Source organism: Galleria mellonella, unplaced genomic scaffold (genome assembly GCF_026898425.1).
Source record: "Galleria mellonella isolate WM207_F2 unplaced genomic scaffold, CSIRO_AGI_GalMel_v1 utg63, whole genome shotgun sequence".
Taxonomy (NCBI): domain Eukaryota; kingdom Metazoa; phylum Arthropoda; class Insecta; order Lepidoptera; family Pyralidae; genus Galleria; species Galleria mellonella.
The window spans coordinates 8,459,880-8,482,760 of NW_026442130.1; the positions used below are offsets into that span (position 1 = coordinate 8,459,880).

Sequence of the window (22,881 nt, forward strand, 5' to 3'; positions counted from 1 at the left end):
TTTTTTATTATTATTTTTAATAAGGAATTTCGCTACTGACTCTTGGCCACAACAGAATAACATATCAGTATTTTGCTCTTTTGAGAGCAAAGCAATAAACTGAGTTGTGACCATTTTGTATTACTATGGCACACGCATGAAGAAAAAAAAAGGAATTGTTGTTTTTATATATTTTGCTTTGTTTTTTTTTTTATTTTCATTCTTTTATCTCTTTTACTGTGTATTATGTGTATATTTGTATTGTAATTTGTGTTCTGTAAGTAATGTAAATAAATTATCTATCTATCTATCTATGAATATAAAAAGTTATTTAGTACTTATGATTATCACTTTCCATCAGTCTATCACTCTATCATTTGATGTAACGGCACCATAGACTTAGTGTAATGTACTTACGTACTTTATAATCTAAGAAACAGAACATATTAATAAATTAATAGCTATAGAAATTGAATTGAATTTTTCTATTTAATTTAATCTACCCTCCAAAAATAAACATATATCGTCTGATATATAAATTGGGAATCTATAATTGGCTAATATATGAGTATGGTGTAAATATATCTAGATATCAGCTTTGGATTTCAGATATAATAATAAAATAAATAAATAACCATACAATTGTACTATCAATACAACCTCAAAAACGAACCAAATATTAATATTCAAATGAAGTAATTTTAAAGCTTCTGTAGAAATTCTACAAATGCTATAAGTATACGCCTGAGCAATAATATGGTCGGTCACCTTGGACACAATCATTATCTATGTCAGTTCCAGGTATACGGGTAATTTCTTAGCAATAATGATAATATCTCAAGTACATCGTTTCGAGATGACACTCCACGAGGACCTGATTTATCTGGGGAATATGGACTCGTAATTCCAGAATTTCAAGTCGTTGAGACGGTTATATCTCATATGTTCCTATGTAATAATAGTACTTACACATGAAATAAATCGTTTATTTTCTTATCAAATATACAGAGTTTTGATATGAGATTGCTTAGAAATATTGTCGTAAGTATTGTAAATTATTGAGGCAATAAAAGAGGCTATAATAATAATGCCTTTATTATTAGTACCGGGACTATATGGCAAAATAATTTGTAATGTGGTCCCGACATAGAAAGAGCCACCCTTTCTTTCCCGTGAGTATCGTAATAAACGAACTAAACTAACTTTCAAAACATCACCAAAGCCTAACTGCGGTTGCCAATTCACCTGCCAAGCGTGTTACTGGCAAAGCCTTATATGTTCAGTAATGGATAGTTAAAGGTAGACATGACGACGATGATAATAGTAAAACTCATACGTATTGAGTTTTTACAGATTGTCATTGATAGACCATTTTATATAGTTGGTAGCATTTACGAGACGTTTAATAAATAACATTACCTACTTATAATACAATACTTAAGTGAATTGACATTTCTGATATTCTAATAGATAGTTTACGAACTGAGTTATAGAAACACTACAAGAAATTAAAATTATATTTATTTATACTTTTGCACACATTAAAATATGTTTACAGGGCGAACTTAATACGTGATGGTATTCTCATTCATTATAATTAGAAACACTTATATAGAACAATGTAAAAACTAAAGAAATTTAATTTATTCATCCAAATGCATATTAATATGACAGCAAAACACACATATTATATTAGGCACTTTATTTAAAACTATATGTAATACAAATCCTAATATAGTCTTCACAAAATTAAAGAAGTCGTCCTTGAAAACTTTGCTCGCCATAATGAACTTGATAGGTCCATAACTGCCTTATGAATTTCGCATTACTGTCCTCAGATTTAATCCAAATAAAGACATCATTTGCTAGATGTGACAATTACAAACACGAATACATTGTTTAATTAAAAAGTAAATTCAATCGTGAAAGCAGCAATAAACAATGTAAATTTCTACGTTGATAATAAACAGTTGTTTGCTACGAAAAAGTAATTATTAATCATTACAAAATTAAATTAGGACAAACACGGGAGTAAACCTATCGAATTGCACATATAATTTAAAACAGAATCAATTTCATTCGTTATTTTAGAATTACTCCGACTGTTATATAGATAAGAATCGGAAAAAAATACAGACAAATTAGAAACCAAATTTTTGGAAGGCGTTTAAAAAGCAGGGCAAAATTATAAGTAACTACATAAGCATGGTTAGGCAAACAGGTTTTACAAACCTAGAAATCATTAATAATTAAGTGTCTGGTTTAAAAGAAATCCGATAGAATCTATTACAATTATTATGTGTGACAGGAATTGAATTAAATTTACTTCATTCGAAAACCTTCTTACGAGGGTACAGTGTTTACTTACGGCCGCACACAATTGTAGGAAATGATAAACAGTAAGATCATAAAATTCCCATTACACACACACACACACATATATATATATATATATATATATATATTCTTATAAAATGAACATAAGTTTTAAAAATAATATTTTCTAGGGACTTAAAATATATAAAAATACATTAAGAAAAGTTTTAACGGAATTCCTTTGGATATGAAATAGCAGCAGTATGACAATTCAAAAATCATATAGGTTGTGTGAACGATTAAAGTAATTTTTAATACGATAATCCAATCGAAAAAAGAAATAAGAATTTTCGTTTTGCCCTCTGCATAAAACCAATATTCATGCTAAGTAGTCGTATCTTTTAAACTGTGTTGACTTTGTACCTAATTGGATTTAAACTCAATGAGTTTTAAGAAAACACATCTTGTACGCACCTAATTCCATGTAGTTGCGATTTCGCTCTGGTTTTTTTCGATAATAATCTTGGTGTTGCCTTTCATAAGCTTTTATGATACCCGGCATTTTAATTACTTATTAGTACATAAACTTTTAATTTCAACTTATTAAATAAACAATAAAAATGTGAAAATAATGATCTTATGCGATAAATGTTAAGAGTTACAAGGCAAACAGTTGATAAAATATCTGCTTGGGAGGTAAAGATGTTGTTTTCTTTGATTTTGTATTTTACTGTTGTTTATATTTGTTTGCCATCGATTATCCATTTTATAGTATCATGATCATATCCACCTACTATTGTTTACTATTTATTACAGTCGCTTTCGATAGAAATAAATAAAAATTTAACAAAAGAAATTATCGACCCGACCATAAGGCATTCTACTGAAATTCAAAAGCACCTTAAAATAATATAATTTTATATAGAATGTGCTTCTATGGTATTTTTTGCAAAACATGATTACCTTTGCACTAAATTCTATTGAAACGAACAATACCGCGCTGGTTTGGTGACTTGGTAAGAGGTATAATTTCCAGCCTTCTATTTCTTATACTTTTATAGATATGTTATCTTTTGTATTTATTTTTTAGTCATCTATTATGATATCAAGGAGATAAAATCAGTAAACTGAAGTAAGTACATGAAAATCTCGCATAACCGACTGACAAATTATTATGTCATGTTTGTTTTGTGAGGTAATATAAAATAGAAAAAAAACCCTTATTTTGCAGCATGACATTATATAAACATGTTTGGTACAGTCTTTTTTTAGTGTTTTAATAGTTTAACTACGCCTACGTTATCGGTTTTCATGGGCAGAACACCAGTAAGGGATAATATGTGAAGATAAAATGTTGGGTCATTTAACCCATAGTGTGTTCATGATGCATCTACCGAATATTAACCACCAAGTATACACCGATAATTTCTAAGAAGAACGACCTAGAAGTACCCATTACTTCACCATCATCATCAACTCCATCACCGTTACATCATTCCTTCTTCTCTGCGTAGTGTGGTGTTCTTAGAAATTACATTTAGAAATAATGTTATACAAAATAATAATTTTATATAAATTACCTGTAAGAAAGTGCTGCCTTCATCTCGGTACAAGCTAAAGGGTACGTCGTTGTCGAGCAAATCCCTCAGTGTTACCCAACCTGATGGCGATAAATACTGTGCACTAGTCACAGCGCAAATAGCATCCTCAACGTCTAAAAACAGAATAATTAAAAATAAATGAGTAGTAAATACAAATAATTGCCGTTATTTAATTTATTTATTCTTTTTTGGTCAGATTACAAAATATTTCGTACAAAAGGCAGACTTATTGTTATATAACATTCTTTCCTAGTTAATCTTTGTAAAAACAGGAATGTATGTGGTAAAAAATATTGAAAATTGTTGTATACATTTTAATTATTTTTAAATAACGACCCACCGAGGTTTGGCGTAGCTTCTATAACCAACGTAAGCTATAAAATGATTTTATTGCAAATTCATTAATACATTGAGTTAATCTGTTTATACCAAAATTTTATTACATATCTTGGATTGTACTCATAATAGTTAACAGTTAACTAATACTTTTTAAAAGACATCGTTTCTGATTTGAAAATATTTAATTATAAATTATTCGTATTATTTAATTATTATTATTATATTACTTATGTTTAATGATTTTAATCATATTTTTTATTAATAAAGTATTAAAGGGAGTAGGTTTTAAATATGAAGTATAAATTTATAAATTCACCTTACTCCCATATTGTCTAGTGGTTAGGATACCTGGCTCTCACCCAGGAGGCCCGGGTTCAATTCCCGGTATGGGAATTTGTATTTTAATGTCGTAACCGTAGTTTTTATACTATAAGTAGTAGAAATAATTTTATTTTTTCATTCAATTTACTTACTTGTAAAAATTATTTCCTTAGCAGGATAAACAATCTGGCCCTTCATTGGTAAAAACACGAACGGGATCTGCGGTTTTGTTGAACCACGACCAAAACTCGCCATCACACATTCTGGAAAACAAAATAAACGAAAATATTATTTATATCAATACAATAATTATAGATGCAAACAAAGCATAAAAAAACTATGTCTACGCTTTATATTCGGGTTGCCACTATTTATATTTTAACCTTGTTTTCTGAACATGTCATGTCATGTAAAATTAATCAGGGTCATATGAATATTATTAATGTTTAGATACTCAATATAGTCTTGAACCTAAACCCTTAAATTAGGTCTGTCAATAATAATATCATTAAGTAAACGCAATTGGAATTTCAAATGTGACATTGTTCTTGGCTTTGACCTAAGGCCTTAGTTTAAGCTTGATTTAACAGTACTTTGCAAATCATTGACATAGAGGGTAGAGATACGTTTTAATGATACTCAATTACATATAATACGCCTGACTCGAAGCAGCAGAGACGTGATAGTTAAATACTAGCAAGATAAATGCTTTAATTATTTTTCTAGATTATAAATGTACTTTTTATTAAGTAGGAAACATACAAGGGGCATACAATTCCATACAAAATATCTCATAAAGCACTATGGCATACGTTTGAATAATAATTATATTGTTGTCTATAAAAAAACTACTTCAATTGTGGTAAAAAAAAGTTATTTTTATTGAAACTAAACTGCTGAAGCGATTTTGATAAAATTTCTATCGCACTAATCATTAGATATATCTTTTCAGAAAAAAAAAATTCAAATTGGTTTACACCTGACAGAGTTATATGGTAAACATAAAAAAATACAACCCAATTGAAAACCACCTTCTGCTTGAAGTCGGTTGAAAATAACGGGATAAATATTAACCTATTATATTATCAACATGTTGCACTGTAACGCCTTAACGTCTAAACCAATCACTACGAAATTTTGGATACACGTACTATATGGGATGGAGGAAGGAATTGTTAGTAATGAGACACAGCGGCTTCATTGCTAACAATATACTGAGTGAGGTCGACTGGAAACAATGAAAACTCACCATCAATTTTATCAGTACAAATACGTTGATCCTCTCTGAAGGTAGGCGTATCTCGACGACACTGACATAAGCAGCCATCACCCCCACTAGGTGCAGCGAGTGCTGTCCCATGGGAGACCTCCATACATCGAGTTGGGCCGCAATCTGTACCTAAAATATATATTAGTTTAAGCTTTAAATAATTTTAATAATCAATCAGTTAGTAACTATATTACAACGTTAATACTTAACAATCTACACTAATATTATAAAGAGGAAAGATTTGTATTTTTGTGTGTATGTTGGTAATAAATAAACTCAAAAATTCCTTTGCCGATTTAAAAAATTCTTTCACCATTAGAAAGCTACATTCACTCTGAGTAACATAGGCTATATTTATTGCTAGAAAAGATTAGGGGTCCTTACTAAAACTTTAGTAACGTAACTAAAGGTGTAAAAAAGTGCTATAAAATATCTTTCGTCGCGTGCGCGCGGCTTTTCTTGATAGAACAAAAGTATATTCTACAATATTGAAAAAAAAATCTATAACTATAAAAAACTTCTCGATACTATAATTATGTCTAACTATTATTGTTGTCGCAATAACCACTTTTTAAAATGATGTAAAAATGTCCACCCGGACCGGGCAAGCCGGGAATAATAAAATAATATCTATATACAAAGACAATTACAACAAATTATGTTTTAGAATATCGTTTCAAAGACAAATTATATTTTAGATTATCATTTGACTACTAACTTCATTCACTAGCTAAAATTTATCTAAAAATTTTTTTTTGTCATCTCTTGTTATCACCTATTGCTGAGGTAATGGTGTGATATTCGATTAACAAAATTGTTATTTTTTAAACGTATAACTAAACTATTAATTATAATATTATTATAATGCTATAGTAATGAGGGTCGCAAGACTTTTTACTTAACATTTTAGCTTTTACGTGAGTCGCGACATAAAAATGATTGGAAAACAATGTTTTAGAAATATTAATTTCTAAGTGGAGCAGTGAGAAAAATTATAGATAAAATAGTATATATATATATATATATCTACAAAAAAATTACATGAAATTACTGTTTAGCTGTATTTATATAATGTTATTTAAAGCACTGATATCAGCAAAAAAATGTTATGATTTTTTTTTTATTTTAATGTCTATCTGAAGCGAAGAAGGATTATCAAAGTGTGCATTCTATACAGATAATTATAATATATAGATCCTCCAAGGGTCTTTATGGTTGGACTACGAACTTATTAGCCCATAAATTAGGCCGATTTTGAATTATTATTCCCTAAACATGATTCTTAAATTAAAATTTTAAATTGATAATTTATAGAAAGTATTCAGTTAATGACCATCAAGAATTAAGTTTAATATAATTCTGACTCATAAACGTTCATAGTAGTTTTTGACTTAAAATTTTGCTTTAATATCAATTGAAATTTTCATTTTAGAGATAAAAAGTGATGATGATTTAGAAATGACCTCATTATGATATTAGATTCTTAGATTAAATTCAGCACACAAACTCACCAACAAGCGAAAATAGATCTCCTGAAGCAAATCTTGTAACGTTCCCCAACGCCATCTCTTCTGTAGGGGTCGAAGTACCTATTACGCTTGTTACCATTACCAAAATCACTAACAGCGCCATCTCGTATACTTTCTTCAAACCAAATCGCAAAATAGCTTTTTTCATTTTCTTAACTTAAGCCAATTGTCGTCATTTTTTTGTTGCTTTTCCTGTCGTCCATTCTTCTCCGGGTTAGAGTTGATCATTATCTGATAAAAAAAAAAAAAACAAAACAATAAATAAATTTCACTCCACATATTGAGGATAATTATTTTACATCGCCTATTTCCTATAATCCCTAATATCTATTTACCAACTGCAAAAGGGACAGGTTCCCAATTCGACTGGGTTTCTTTTGTATTTTGGTATGGTACAATAATCTTCATCAATTATGATTCCGTTGTTGAGGATTGTTTCTTCAATAGAAAGAATTTTACTCAAGTAGTAGTCTTAGGCTTATTTTGTCTGACTTAAAGACTATATTTTTTTTGGGATAAAATAATAATTAATATACCTACTGAAGATTATAATATTTTATTGTTAAGTTTCGTAAGCACACATTATTTAATGTAATAATAACCGGTTTAACTCACGTGTAATTAGATCGAAACTGCTCGACTAGTCAAGGGATCGTTTCATGATTCTTAATCATGAGTAGCTGTGACGCGAGTCAGGCTTACGCTCGCGTCACAGCCAAATTAAACGTAAGTTAAACCGGTAGTTATTACATTAAGAATTTTTCTGGTTATGATTATATATATTACAGAATTATTTGCCTAAATTGGTATTATAATTATTTTTATAATTATTAATTAAAGGTAGCAATTGCTAACGTTAACAACCTCAAAAAAATGTAAATTAAATTAATCAATATAGAAATTTATATGCGAGAGAAAATATCATGGCCGTTCTATAAACGCTTTCGAAATCTCCATCAATACATACTTAGATCATTTAATTATGCATGCTATATGCATGTGGTCATGCTATATTATCAAAATAAACCTGTCAGAAATTAAAATACTAATTTTTATACAAAATTCCACCTACATTAGTTAATGTATGTATAAAACAACACGAAACATATGTCCTATAGATACTTGTGTATATAGGTAGATATTTAACTTTCTGTTTATATAATTAGCATATTATTATAATAAATATTAAATAGGTATACAAAACTAAGAAAACTTCTAAACTGGTTCATTCGTCAACAAACAGAAAAATATGTAATTTTGAATAAATATAGTAAGTTATGAAGTTTTTTTTAGTGAATAGTAGTGGAATTGTAAAACCCCGTCTTCGCTGTCGGTATACTTTGGCAGAGCACCAATGAGTAAGTGGTTAGGATGAAAGCAAGATAGTTGACCCATCGCGACGAATTCAACAAGAAATAACTACGATGGTTTCCAGGAGGAATCGCGTGGAGGTTGACCTGATACGGTGTATTGCTAGCTTGGCAGGGCTTTTAGGCCCCGTTACTAACAATTTCTTTGCCCAATTTCTTTCCCTTCATAGCGTTAATAAATAAAGTCGCAGTAAACGATCATTGTATAAAGTATTATACTTTTCAAATAACCTTTCACAGAATGAATTGAGACTGATTTTTTTTTTTTTATATAATAAAAATGGAATGGAACTACACGCGCGCTTTAGTATACTCTGACGGGGCACTTGTAATAATGTAATAATTCAGGTGGATGTCAAATTGAGAGGGTATATTGCTAGCAATGGGACTGGTATAACGCATTACTAACACTCCGTTCCCCCCAATAAAAACTAGTAGAGGCAGGTATTATTAATAATAAGGATTAGCAACCTCATTTCTAGCAATATGCCCTGTCCTAACTAATCCATCATGATTGAAGCCATATTATAGTATATTTTTGAGATTGTTCCACAAACAACCAATTTAAATTGTGGCTAAACCAGTTATTTTAATTTAAACTTAACTACTGAATCGACTTCGATAAAGTTTCTATGTGACCAAATTGGTCCAATCTGTAAGTATATCCATTCAGAAAAAAAAATAATTTTCCAAATCGGTTTATAACTGACGGAGTTACAAACATAAAAAATACAACTAAATTGAGAACCTCTTTCAAGTCGGTGGATAAAGAATGAATTATTTGACTCGACGTTGATTTATTATGTAAGAAATATTACTATTGAATGAATGAATAATTTAGAGAAAATTTAAACGCTACGGGTATATGTACAAAATTATTATATAAAATATATTTATAATACCTTCAAGGATTTTTATTTATTTTTAAATTGTGTATTTAAACCCTCTAACAACATTCTTTGTATCTCACATTACAATGATCATATCGATCAATCGACCACCGTTTTTACTTTCAGTATTTATACCTGTTATTACTGTATATCATTAATATAATACAAGACGATGATAATGTTGTAACCGACGACTATCTAACATAAAGAATAATGTGTTCTTTTGTCATTTTTATGACCATATTCAAAGGTCGCTATTTCCGCTATTGTTTGATGTTCAACATCTATGTGTGATTAAGTGCTAATAAATCATCAGAGAAAACGATTAAGTCACCTTATAGTTACAGATAATAAATCAATATTCACATAACATATTAAAAGGTATCTAAAACTTTTTTTTATATTCAATTTAGAATAACAAACGAGCTGGCGGCCCACCTAATGGAAAGTGGTAAATATAACCGGTCGTTTATAGATATGAACTGCATCAAAGATATCATAGAAAAGAATGTAATGCTCATAGTCCATGGTGCCTTCCATGCATTACCATATCCTACCCTTCAAACCCAAACACACATACAAACACACACAGCAATGCAAGCATAAATATATTAATTAGCTAAAGATGATTCAACTCATCTTAAAAATAACATAATGTAGTTATTTAAAATAAATCATTATATTCGAAGTCTTTTAGTTTGGTTGGAATGATAAAATTTTAGTCTCATATAATTATATCGTCAGTAGATATCCAATCAATCACCAATCGTTACTACACTTATGCAAATTGTTACTTAAACTATTATCTATAATTATATTTCATATATGCAAATAAGTACCAACGACTAACGAATGATCCATCGTTCCAACTTCATTAGAATTAGTAGTAGTGAGAGTTCAACAAAACTATCATTAGTCACAATAATGAGGTACTTCTATACTTTTATATTAATTTCATTGTCGGTCAAAGGCCGATGATGGGCTGCCCTTCATAATCAATTAGCTTAATAATGGCCCGTTATTGTACAACATAGTTTAACCACAGAAGCTCCGGTGTTTAGAAGTTTGAGAAAGCATACTAATATTTCATGTGCGATCACATTCCATGATTAATGTTAAACGTGAGTCGATGATTCTTTAAAAGTGAAACAAGTTTTAAATCTATATTCTGGTATAAAAGTATTCATTCTATCAGTTTGATTGATACAACAAAGACTTTGATTAAACGCTCGACAAACCAATTTACCGGTATTGATATTTTATTAATTCATTGAAATGACATCTTAAAAAATTATGTCGTAAATTTAAATATAGTTATATATATACTTTTATAAACAACATCATAATATAAGAGAATATATCAAGACAATCTTCTCTCCAATATTTGTAAACACTATTATCCTGATTACACATATACATAAATAACTCTAAGATGAATCACTAGTTTATTCTCTTTCTCTCTGTGTCTATTTCATTTTCTTTTAGAATGATATTTTTTTTTATAATTCGGGCATTAAATATAAAAGGGTCTGCAGGAGGAGCCTCAAGTTTCTTTACTTCTAATACACTAAGCGCAATACTACTATCGATCTAAAGATCTTCATGTTTTCTTATTAGACATTAGGTGTAATTATTGTTTCAATATTATATTTTAAATACTGATGGAATTTTATCATTAATGGCAGATGCCCAAAGCATTATAATAGGTATATAATTTATTATTTGTTTTACAACATTAATGAATAAATATGCAGAATGAATAAATTCAATATTTCTAAATCTGTCGTCCGTCTCAGATTACACACTAATTACGAGTATATAGGTACCTGTTATTAATATGTTCCCAATACATTCACATTCATTCATTTCTCTTAAAATAATGACTTCCATTTAAACGAGCTTCCTTCAGCGTTGCAATGTAATTGCAGTGTCTACTGTTATGATTTATCGAAGAATCAGTTCACGTTGCAAACGAAATTAATATTTTCACATGATGACCTCCGGTTTTCACTTGACTCAGATGACCTTCCATTCATCAAATTGCCGTCTGTGATAATGATAACAGCAATAACAAATCCGTCTTCACTGTAGTCAACACATGTTAACATATTATTATAAATTCGGAACGCATCTCGTAAAAATTGATAGGTTTCCATTTTATATCTGCCTTCTAATAAATTGTTTAGAATTAAAAGTTAACACTGTATATCATTATTCTAAATACATTGAAAGTAGTGAATTAAGATGTTTTAACGTGCCCTTTTAACTATGTTACTTTTCTAAAATTCTTACTGATTGTAATTTATAGTATAACATTTTATTTCATAAATAACAACTATTACAATTGTACTAAAATATATATATCAGACGAACAGTCGAGTAGATCCCGGCATAGGAGAGGCTACTCCTTCCTTTCCCGTGGGTGTCGTAAGAGGCGACTAAGAAAGGTGGAGAGATGGGCAGCACCGTCTCTCTTAAAACATCGTGCAATTGTAATTGCCAAACCTGCCAAGCGTGGCAATTACTAGTAAAACCTTCACTTATGGGGGAGGCTATGATCAGCAGTAGACAGTTAAAAGCTGATACAACAATATATCAGAATACGAGAATATATCCTATCCAATACGAAAATAGTCATCAAAATCGCAATTAAAAAAGTAATACTTTTTTATTTCGTAAAAACAACATGTAGTTTCTTAAGTTACAGTACTAACATTAATATTATAATTTAAAATGGATACAGTAGTTATAGTTTGGGCTCCTTAATATTAATATATAATATATTAAAATAATACATAATAACTCGTATTGCATAAATACAAAAATAGACGAATTAAGGAACTTCCTTTTTGAATACGCTTAATAATTATAATATTATTTTCAAATTTAACTAAAACTATTTTTATTGATCACAGATAACATTCATGGACACTGAAATAAATTATGTGAAATGAAAACAAGCATTGTTCATGTCGTAATAATAATTGCAAATATCACGCATTGTTGACAGTCATGACGAGTTTGTGTTATACAATGTTGTTATTTATTAAACAATTCTGAAGAAAGTGACTGTAGTCAAGTACAATGGGTACTATCTGCGATATCATTCACTTCATGAATACTGTACTTCAGGAGTGGCCGACTTGACTAGTCTCAAGATCTACTATTCACTGACGAAATCTACCAGTACAATCTACCAGTTACATACTTCTTGAAATCTCAAATGGAACAACATAGTTCAGTATACAATTATATAGTATTGTAATATTTTTATTTCGTGAAGAGGAAAAATATAAAACTGAAAATTATTCTTAGTAACTACTTCTTTATGATGATGTAAGCATTGCGTCTGAGCATCTTCCGCTAGATTAGCAAAATATTTCTTTGCCTTGCCACGATCGATTGGACTAAAAGTCGCGATTGACCGATTGGACACCACTGCTCTACTTCTTATAACATCATTGTGTTAGAAGAAGTAAGTACTCTAATTATTAATTTACTACCCTGTCCCAAAACCACATATAGTGCATCCCTAATTTAAAGTATTACAGAGAAAGTGACTTTGTAACCTATTGATTCAAAACCGTATAAAATTTACGCAGAAGTAGGTCTTGTTTGGTATCTTAACTCCCTGTTTTCACCAAAATACATGTCATAAAACGTGTTTGACTTGTATTCTGAATTGTAGTTTGATGGAAATCGTTATTATTATATTTAAGTATTATTAATACCTTATTTTGTAGATAAATTATTAACATGTATAAAAATTCATGTAACCGATTAACATGTTTGTTTAGTAGATACATTATTATTAATGTCTGATAATCGATAAGACGACATTATTTTCACTGCTCTTATTTTCACTACTCAAACAGTTAAAGCTTTTAAAATCAACACTTTGTTATTATTATTTGCCCATGTTTTTTTATCTTTATACAAAATAAGACAATAATACGAGTATAACAATTTGAATGTAGAACAATATGATACCAATATTGGACAATAATCCTTGCGTATTGCAATAGTTATTTTGTAATATTGAAAGTACATATTTATACAAACAGTGGATTTGATTATAGTGCATATTGCATTACTTTCGCTTTAATATTGAACCTTCAGAAAAATTATTTCATTTTTAACTTTACTCAATTCGTCCTTTCACTTATAGCGTCCATATAAGCTAATATGGATTAATACAGTCGTATTAAATCTTTTAAAAAAGGTACAATACTTTATCATAAACAAAACAAATGCCCCATAATAAATAATAAAAAAAAAACCAAAATAAATATCATGTACTCGTAAATGGTACTTAAAAAGGTGACTGAAAAACGATCGCCTTTTACTATTTTTTAAAGTCATTTAAAAATAGAACGTCTTGATTTTACATATTGTTAATTTGTTCTATTCTCGGTTCAGAAAGGCATTTTAAATATTCAAGAATTAAATTAATTAAATTATTTTTCTTTAAGTATGAAACTAGTATTGATTTCCCTGCATGTCTCGCACATTTTTTTTATCCTCTACTTACATAAAAATTAACCAGCTATTTAGAAATCCGTATGCAATGCAACTACAATAGGATATCATTCAATTATTTTAGATCTAACTAACAACAAACGTTTGTTTAAAAAGATAAACATAATAAATTATTACAAATGATATAATATTATAGCTGGTGTATTTGTAATACTGTCTGTGTGTAAAGTTTTATGTTTAATAACGTTCATATTTGAAATTTATGAATATTATTTATTAATATTACATATAACTTTTTCACGATAATATTTCCGTATTGGCTTAACAAATTAATCAATTATATAATATGAGGATGTCAGTTGCATCAGTCAACCAGCAATAAATTGACTTGGTTCAACTCTCGACCGCGATAATTTAGAAAACCGATTTTTCTATACACCATTCATCATTTATTTACATATTTATGTAGATTTGCCCTCAAAAGACCGTTATTTCTTCTTTAAAATTATGGATGTAATTATCTGACACCATATTTTATTGTAATTAAGTATATCTAACTACAACGTTGTGTTGCGCGATCCCAGTACGATCGGTTGTCCACTATAATTTATTCCCGTTTTGTAATTTTATCAATAAGCTTGCAAGATAATGCCTTGTCTTAAATTAGTACATAATATTGAGGTATTTTAATAATGGCATTACGTTAAGAATCAATAATTCATAGAAGATATCTATTTTCAATCAACTACAAAAAAAGGGCTTTCTCAATTTCGTAGTATTTTTTTATGTTTGTTACCTCATAAATCCGTCAATTATAAACCGGTTTGGAAAAATCTTTTTTTTTTTTATCCGAAAGGATATATTATGATAGATTGGTTCCATAGAAATTTTATCAAAATATATATATATATACATTTTGACGTGATATATCATATTATAAATTTATTTTTTGTTTACCTACAGTTTCACGATGTTTTTGATTAAGAGCCATTTTGGAAGAGTTCCCATTAATTGTATGAAAGTTGCATCGATCTCCATTTCCTGTAACTTAAATGTCAAGACTAGAAATGAAGTGAGTAATATTGAACTCTAGTTATTAATATAAACAATCTGACTATGGCAATAAAAAACATAAAGTTAAGGAAATATATTTGCATCTTCAAAATTTTATTTATTTTTCTTCGAAAATAAAAAAATTATGTTCCTATTTATTTTTTTTTTCAACATTACTTATATAAAATTTATTATTAATTTTCTAATTATTAACAATATTGACATAATTGGGTATACTGTACTCCACGGTACATCTTAAATTAGAATAAAATGAGTCTTGTGATATTTATCTAGGGAGTGATCTGTATTTCATTAAAATTTGTACAGCGATTTAGTATAATGGAGTAACAAATATCATGATATATTACAGACTGTCATTTTATTTATAATATTAAAAATACAATATAAATATTTAAATTATTATTTAATAAAATTATGAAACATTTGAAATAAATATATAATAATATATTATTACTATACCAAACTGCTTGGTCAGCGTCATTTTCTCCTCTTGTAAGGAGAGATTTACACTATAAACGCGTATTTGTTTGAAATGTGTACATAGTAAATTGTCGTTATATATATATATATATATATATATATATATATATATATATATATATATATATATATATATATATATATATATATATTCACTGTGTTTTTTTCTAACGAATGATAATGGAATGGTAACCCCGCCTGCGCTATCGGTATACATTGGCGGGGTACCAGTGAGGGATAACAGGTGAGACAGCAGTGGACAGTTAAAAGCTGATATGCTGGTATGTATATATAGACTTAAAAATAATAATGCGTACATCATTATTCAATAAATTAAAAACTGTAATAACCCCTTAGCTGTCAACTTCCACATGATGTAATCCGTTATGTAGGTATCGGTACTGATGTGTAGTTACCCCGCATGAACGATAAGTGAACCATATACGCCGATTGCATCTTTACGCAACAAGACTTCTAAAAAACTTGTTCCATGGAAAAAGCAAGTCGAAAGTCATTGAGCTTGCATCTTTTGAATATGTACTTACCTACGTTACTTTTACTCTATAAAAACTACAACATAAACATTAGGGACGTAATAAAAATACCGAACTACCAATTGAATATTTTAATGATATGATTTTATTAGTATTAGTAGGTTGGCCGACCTGATTGACCAACCTTTACACGACTAATGAAATAGCACCTGCGCTTTTCCGAAAATTAATGTGTTTACCCAGATTAAATTCGATCCAATGTCAATGTTGGTAAACTTGTTTTTGATATGCATTTACCAACACCACCATAACAAGTACTTATATCGTTCCAAAATTGATTTTATTAAATTATATATAGGGTTATAATTTACTTAAACACGAAGAAAAAGGCAATTAAACAGAATTACAATTAATCACTAATAATTTACTTATCGCTACATTAGGTAAGTATATCGCCATACACTATCTTACATGAATTAATGTTACATCACAAATTGTTTCTCCTACATGCTTCAGTGGAGCATTATGAACTTTGTAAATACTTTTTATGCAACATAATGTAGTATATTGCTTGAACAATATATACGAGTATTGTGTATCTGCTTTGATATAAGTTCGAATTGAATGCAAATATACTCATAACTACCAAAATCGGTTACCCATTTGAAAAGATATCGCTTATTACAAAAATATAAAGCGAATACATACAAATATATACTTATTATATACGAGGTTTGCTGGAAGTGAATTCTTACAGAGTTAAGCTCGCCTGTTCTACATCATTAATTTATATAAATTATAATAATAAAAATTTTGTGTACAATAAAGTATAAGAAATATACGAATTTTAAAACCTTCTCCTTTTAAAAATATCTTAAAAGTACTTACAGACTTGTGTAGATATTATATTAAGTATTAATCGGTTAACGAAATCAACGATAAAATATCTTCTTACGAAGAAAAAATTTTTTTTCTTTAAATTTAGTATGGGATAATACACGCTTGTTATTAAATAACTTTTTTGTATTTCTTATTATTATTAATAAAATTGTAATTTAATTAATAAAACAAGAAGTATTAAATAAACTTAAGTCAAACTATCATTCTCAAAAAAAATGCTTGATTATTTATTTCAACGTCATCATCTCGTTATCTCAGCCATTATCTATCTACTGCTGAACATAGACCTCCCCCATAGATATAATCAATGAAAAGTTACTAAATAATTTTTATATATCTAATTTCCTATTAAACTTGTTATATTATGTATCTTCGCAAAGATTATTTTAAAAGATTTTACGTAGGTAATATTTTATTAATAATGTCCGAGTGGCATTTTTAAATTTATGATATTAACCGTAAACGGTATTTAATAGACTTATAAAATCACATTATTCAATTACTCTCTATCGTTCTAATAATTTATTTCATATACGTACTTAATAATAATCAAATTTCGTTTGAGCGTGTAAACATCAACAAGTTTGGTAACTTATTAAAATGATGATGAACCTTTATAGAAGCAATCAGTAAATTCAATCTAGAATGCTACTAAGAATATAAATGTGAAAGTTTGTAAACATTATTGGATGTTAAAAAGTTGATTACATTGTTTACATATTTGTTACAAAATCACGCTCAAACGGCTGAGCGATAATGGATGAAATTTGGTAAACGGATAGGTTACATGGTAACTTAATACAGAATACTTTATATACTGATTCACTTTGGCAAAGTCGCGTGAAAATAACTAGTAAAAAAGCTAATATAAACAAAATGCAGTTGAAATGAGATCTGCCTCGATTTTTAAATTGGTTGGTATGGTTTGGTATTTACCAAAGGGATATTTCCAACCACTTTATTTTCTACATAGTACTTTTACTATGTAAAGAATATCAGAGACCACACTTATATGATATATTAAATAAATAATTTAAGTATGTTAAAATTTACATGTTTAATACCTACGTTTCGTTTCAATGCAAATTTTTTTCCTACTAAGTGATAAATATTCAATATGTATACGAGTATTTATGAATTATTATTATTTTTTTTCACTTTCTTTTAATTTGCGGTCGAGATTAGTGCGTAGATATTCTGTTATCTACTAAGTTGGATTTATTTTATTAAAAATAAAACATTTGTTTCACGGTATATTAACTTTTAACTCCAAAAAATCTAGATTTATTTTGTCTTTAAAAGTATCTATAACTGTAGAAAAATATATAATATTGTTCAATAGTAACTAGGGGTGGGTAATATAAATCAATGACTATATATTGTAGTTACAATATCTATATATTGGCCCAATAACAAATATATTAAATATCGGTTGTCTAATATATAGTATAAAAAAAAAATTTAGTCGAAATGAATATAGATAATATTGTTGTAATAATATTGTCGACATCTAAATGAGTGATTACCTTTTTTCCGTCATCAATGTCCCTAATATATACATATCAGAGCGATACTAATGTTACTTATGTCTAACTTGTATTGAAACCTATTATAAGCAAATGTGATGAATGAAAGTATGTAAAAACATTTGGGTGATTTTCAGATAGAGCGACCTCTTTCCAACTTTGGCGAACCTTTTTTGCATTCAACTTCGACTTCCTAGAGAAGCTGATGTTCATCAAATATAAAAGAAAACATTTTATAAAATCATTTCTGGGGATATCAAATTACGTTATGACTGGAATCCAAAAAAGTTTATATTAACTCGAATCAAATTAAATATTATTCTAGCTTAAGACATTTTATCTGTTTATACGAGCAAAGTTGTTTAATACAAGTTATATACTAATATTTTCCAAAACTATGTAAAACGAAACTCGAGTTTTTTACGTGTCATTTCAACCTATATGCATATATTCACGATGTGTGAGTAAACATCGATTTCTATAATTCGGTTCGGTTATTAACTTAGACGTGTCTACTATTAAAATATAAATTGGTACATTTGCATTTTATTTAAAAGCATCTTCTTACAATTGTGTATATTACCGTGACAATAAAATCATGCCATGTCATGCCATGCTACGGTAAATTAACAAAAGCATCCTATAACTAACATACAAACTAATTTTTTTTAAGAAATCGTTGATGAATATTTATTGCGATTTAATTCTTCAATTCAAAACGTAATAAATTAATGTGGAACCAATAGGAAAGTAAACTCTTGTAATAAAAAAAGAATTACTAAAATTGGTTCAAAATTAGCAAAAGTATCTCGTAATACATATATACAAAAAATACATAATAATAAAAATGAAATTAAATTCACATTTTTAAGATTCTTTAAAAGTATTAAATGTATAGACCTATAAACAAAATTTGGTATTTTACCGTGAGAATATAGTATAAGTATGTATGAGATATTTATACATATTAAATTTGTATAAAACTTTAATGAAAAAATATTATAGCTAATCGATATTATTAAAATTTGCTTAAGCATTTATTATATTAAATTTGTATAATACTGTAATTAATTTTGTGCTCACGTATAACTTAATAATATCCGTTTACTATAATAAATTCTGAACGTAAACTCTCTTACCATACTCTCTTTAAAAGAGAGATAATTAAATCAATAATAATAAGTTCATCATTATAATTCTGCATTAATTGATCCATTATGTAATGAAGATTCCAGTTAAGATAATTGCAAAAAAAAAAAACAAACCGAACGTAATCAATAGGTTAGAACAATGTGCAACATAAAAACGTAAAATGTTGCTTACAGTGAAAAACAATGTTATCCCCTTTCTCAGGGCAAGTCAATTATAAATCATCGACCTAACGTGACTTTTGAGAATTTCAACTAATATCATCGTGAATATAACTTAATTATTAATCACTTAAATAACTTTTTATGATAATTAATATAAAAGAACAATATATAATTAGAGATAATTACGCAATACGGAGATTACAAACAACACTTTCATATTTGGTATGAAAACAAATATAGAAAAGATTAAATTTCAACGATATGTACACAATATAACTATATATTTAGTTTAAAATAAATATTATAGTCTTAGAAATAATAAACAATATCAACTAGTCTCAAATTGAGATTCTTCATTAATTTTGCGTTAAAAATTCTACCAGTTAACCTATCGAATAGAAACCGAACAAGTGCATTTCTTATCATCTATTGGGGATGGAGTAAGAACAAGTGCACTGTATCACCACTCCTTTTTGTCTCTCAAGGATGTGGTAAGAGATACCTTGATATTTTCTATAACCTAGGGAGCAAACGAGGTAATTCACCTGATGGTAAGTGATTACCACACATAGGCGCCCGCTATATCAGAGATATTGCAGGTAAACAAAGTAGTATATATCAGTGCCACAAGCTAAAACTCTTAAGTCTATACCAAGCCACCAATCCAGCACAGAAATAATACCAAATTTAATTGTATACTAAGCAATAGTATATATCTCTTACCGATTTAAGCCTACACTCAGCTACCCAAGGCGAAAGGGATTATTAATAATTGGGATCTTTTCAGCCGCTAACTGTCCATTGTCGAACATAGGCCTCCCCTATTAAAAGGTTTGGCAATAGCTGCCACTTTTGGCAGGCAGGATGTCAAATGTAATTAGACTTTTGATGACGTTTAAAGAGGAGCGCTGCTGGCCATCCCGCAACCATTAAGTTCCCTTAGTTGCCTTAGACAATTAAGTTATTAATTCTCATTAATAGCAATATTCTCTCATAGATCTATTACCATGCGGAACTCCCTGAAAACCATAGTAATTAATTTCTAGTGAATCTGCCATGATGGACCAACTGTCCTTCCTTCATCTTTATTGTTCCATACTCTACTGGTGCCTTGCCATTAGATACCGTTAGCATAGGCGGATGCACCATTTTATCATCATCCATTAAAAAAACTGCCAGCTTCCTAACAGTAGAACATTAATTTTTAAGTATTTATATATACACATGAAAAGAAATGGCATCTGGAAAACCTCATGAAAACTGAAGGTTTCTTGCGGGTAAGGACGTAGGAAATAGCTAGTGTAAAATTAAGAAGTTTCTGACAATTAACACCTTCAATCCGGTCGTGCATTTAATAATAATAAATAATGCTTTCATAATTAGCAACTACATAAAAGTAGCAAATACATACTAACAAGCTTCCATGTACATAAAATTCTTGAATTTACTGACAAAGGGTTATAATTTAGCGGCAATATAGTTATTACTATATGAATCATTTTCTTGAAGACAGCACTCTACCAAGAAATTTAACTCAGAAAAGAAATTTAACATTTTAACCGATTTCAAAAATAAGGAAATTTTTAAATCTAACTTGATTATTTTGAAATTTTTTCATCATTTTGTAACATTTTTACTCCATACTTAAATATTGTATCCGTAATCAATTTAGGTAGTTATTATTTGCATTATTCAATTTAAATTTGTTTGGAATAATATAATGTCTCGATTTCATGACGTCTGTAAATCCATTTTTTTATACCACTACATTAAAGGTGGCAAACAAGCTTACAGCCCGTTTAATGGTAAACGGTCACTGTAGCCATTATCTATATTCTAATTATTATTTCAGCCGTTAACTGTCTACTGCTGGACATAAACCTTCCCTATAAGGGGAGTTTTGCCAGTAGTTGCCACGCTTGGCAGGCGAGTTTGCAACCGTAGTTAAGGTTTTAGAGATGTTTTAAGGGTGACGCTGCTGCCCATCTCTCGCCCTATATTCTAATATGTTATTATAATTAATTAATCAAGAATCCTAACTGATGTACCTTTCATTAATAGATAAATAAATAAATATTTTTTTGTAAAAAAAATTGGTTCCAAATTTAATAGGTATTTGTAGTAATATTAATAACTACTTAAAATGTACTTATGTAAAGTAATATACGTAACATTTGACAAATAAACTTTATTTTCCAATTATTAACAAAAAACTATGACTATTGTTTATGTAGGAATTATTAGATATATTCCACGGATTTGCCTACGTGAATCAGTATTTATGATTCTATATATTAATTAGAATATAACCTACTTATATAATAAATTTCATTCAAATTCATTCGGTCATTTAAACGTGACTGCATAATAAACATCCGAACATCTTTTCAAACTTTCAAATTTATAATATTGTTTTATGATAGGATTATCGAAAATTTAAAATATATTATAATTTATAATTATCAATAAGCACAAATTTAAATATTTTTTATTGATGAACATTAATAAAATAACTAATGAACACTTTTGCAATTCAATATTCTTGTAATTACTATTGTAATAATTAAAAATGTATCAACTGTTAATTTTAAACTTTCACCTTGTTTACACATATTTTAAAAACACTATCAGAACTAATTTATCTATAATTTTTTCAGCGCATTAAATCCCGATAGCGTATTTAAAATAAATGTACCAATTGTTAAGTATTTCTAAATTATATTAATAAAAACACAAAACACTTACCTATTAGTTATTAATTGTCTTTATTATAATTCCGTAATAATTCTCCAATCAAAAACAAAATTCCATATGCACAATTTAAAGAACACTGATAAAAAAATCAAAACACCACTACAGCTGTTTAATCCAAGGTCGTCAGCGTTAATTTTCCCGCGCGATTCCCTAAAGATTGTCTATGGTGTGTTGTGTCTGAGAGACGGTCAAACAACAAGTGTAGCGCGCGCTCGCCATTCCGCATAGAAGCACGACCCTAGCGTC

At 28.6% G+C, this 22,881-nt stretch overlaps 1 protein-coding gene and 1 non-coding gene across 2 annotated transcripts in view; one reads left to right on the forward strand and one right to left on the reverse strand.

The window, feature by feature from the left end:
• Positions 1 to 22,816, reverse strand: part of LOC113521989 (uncharacterized) — a 29,212-nt gene extending 6,396 nt beyond the window's left edge. Inside the window, exons 1-5 of the mRNA XM_031910027.2 lie at positions 22,627 to 22,816; positions 7,338 to 7,586; positions 5,806 to 5,955; positions 4,709 to 4,819; positions 3,876 to 4,009 (exon numbers count right to left, since the gene is read on the reverse strand). Of these exons, the coding sequence (XP_031765887.1) occupies positions 3,876 to 4,009; positions 4,709 to 4,819; positions 5,806 to 5,955; positions 7,338 to 7,503 (561 nt within the window). The 5' untranslated portion in view covers positions 7,504 to 7,586; positions 22,627 to 22,816. The remainder of the gene's footprint in view (positions 1 to 3,875; positions 4,010 to 4,708; positions 4,820 to 5,805; positions 5,956 to 7,337; positions 7,587 to 22,626) is intronic.
• Trnae-cuc (transfer RNA glutamic acid (anticodon CUC)) lies at positions 4,557 to 4,628 on the forward strand. Its single transcript has one exon. It is a non-coding gene; the product is annotated as a tRNA-Glu (tRNA).
• Positions 22,817 to 22,881: the final 65 nt, after the last annotated feature.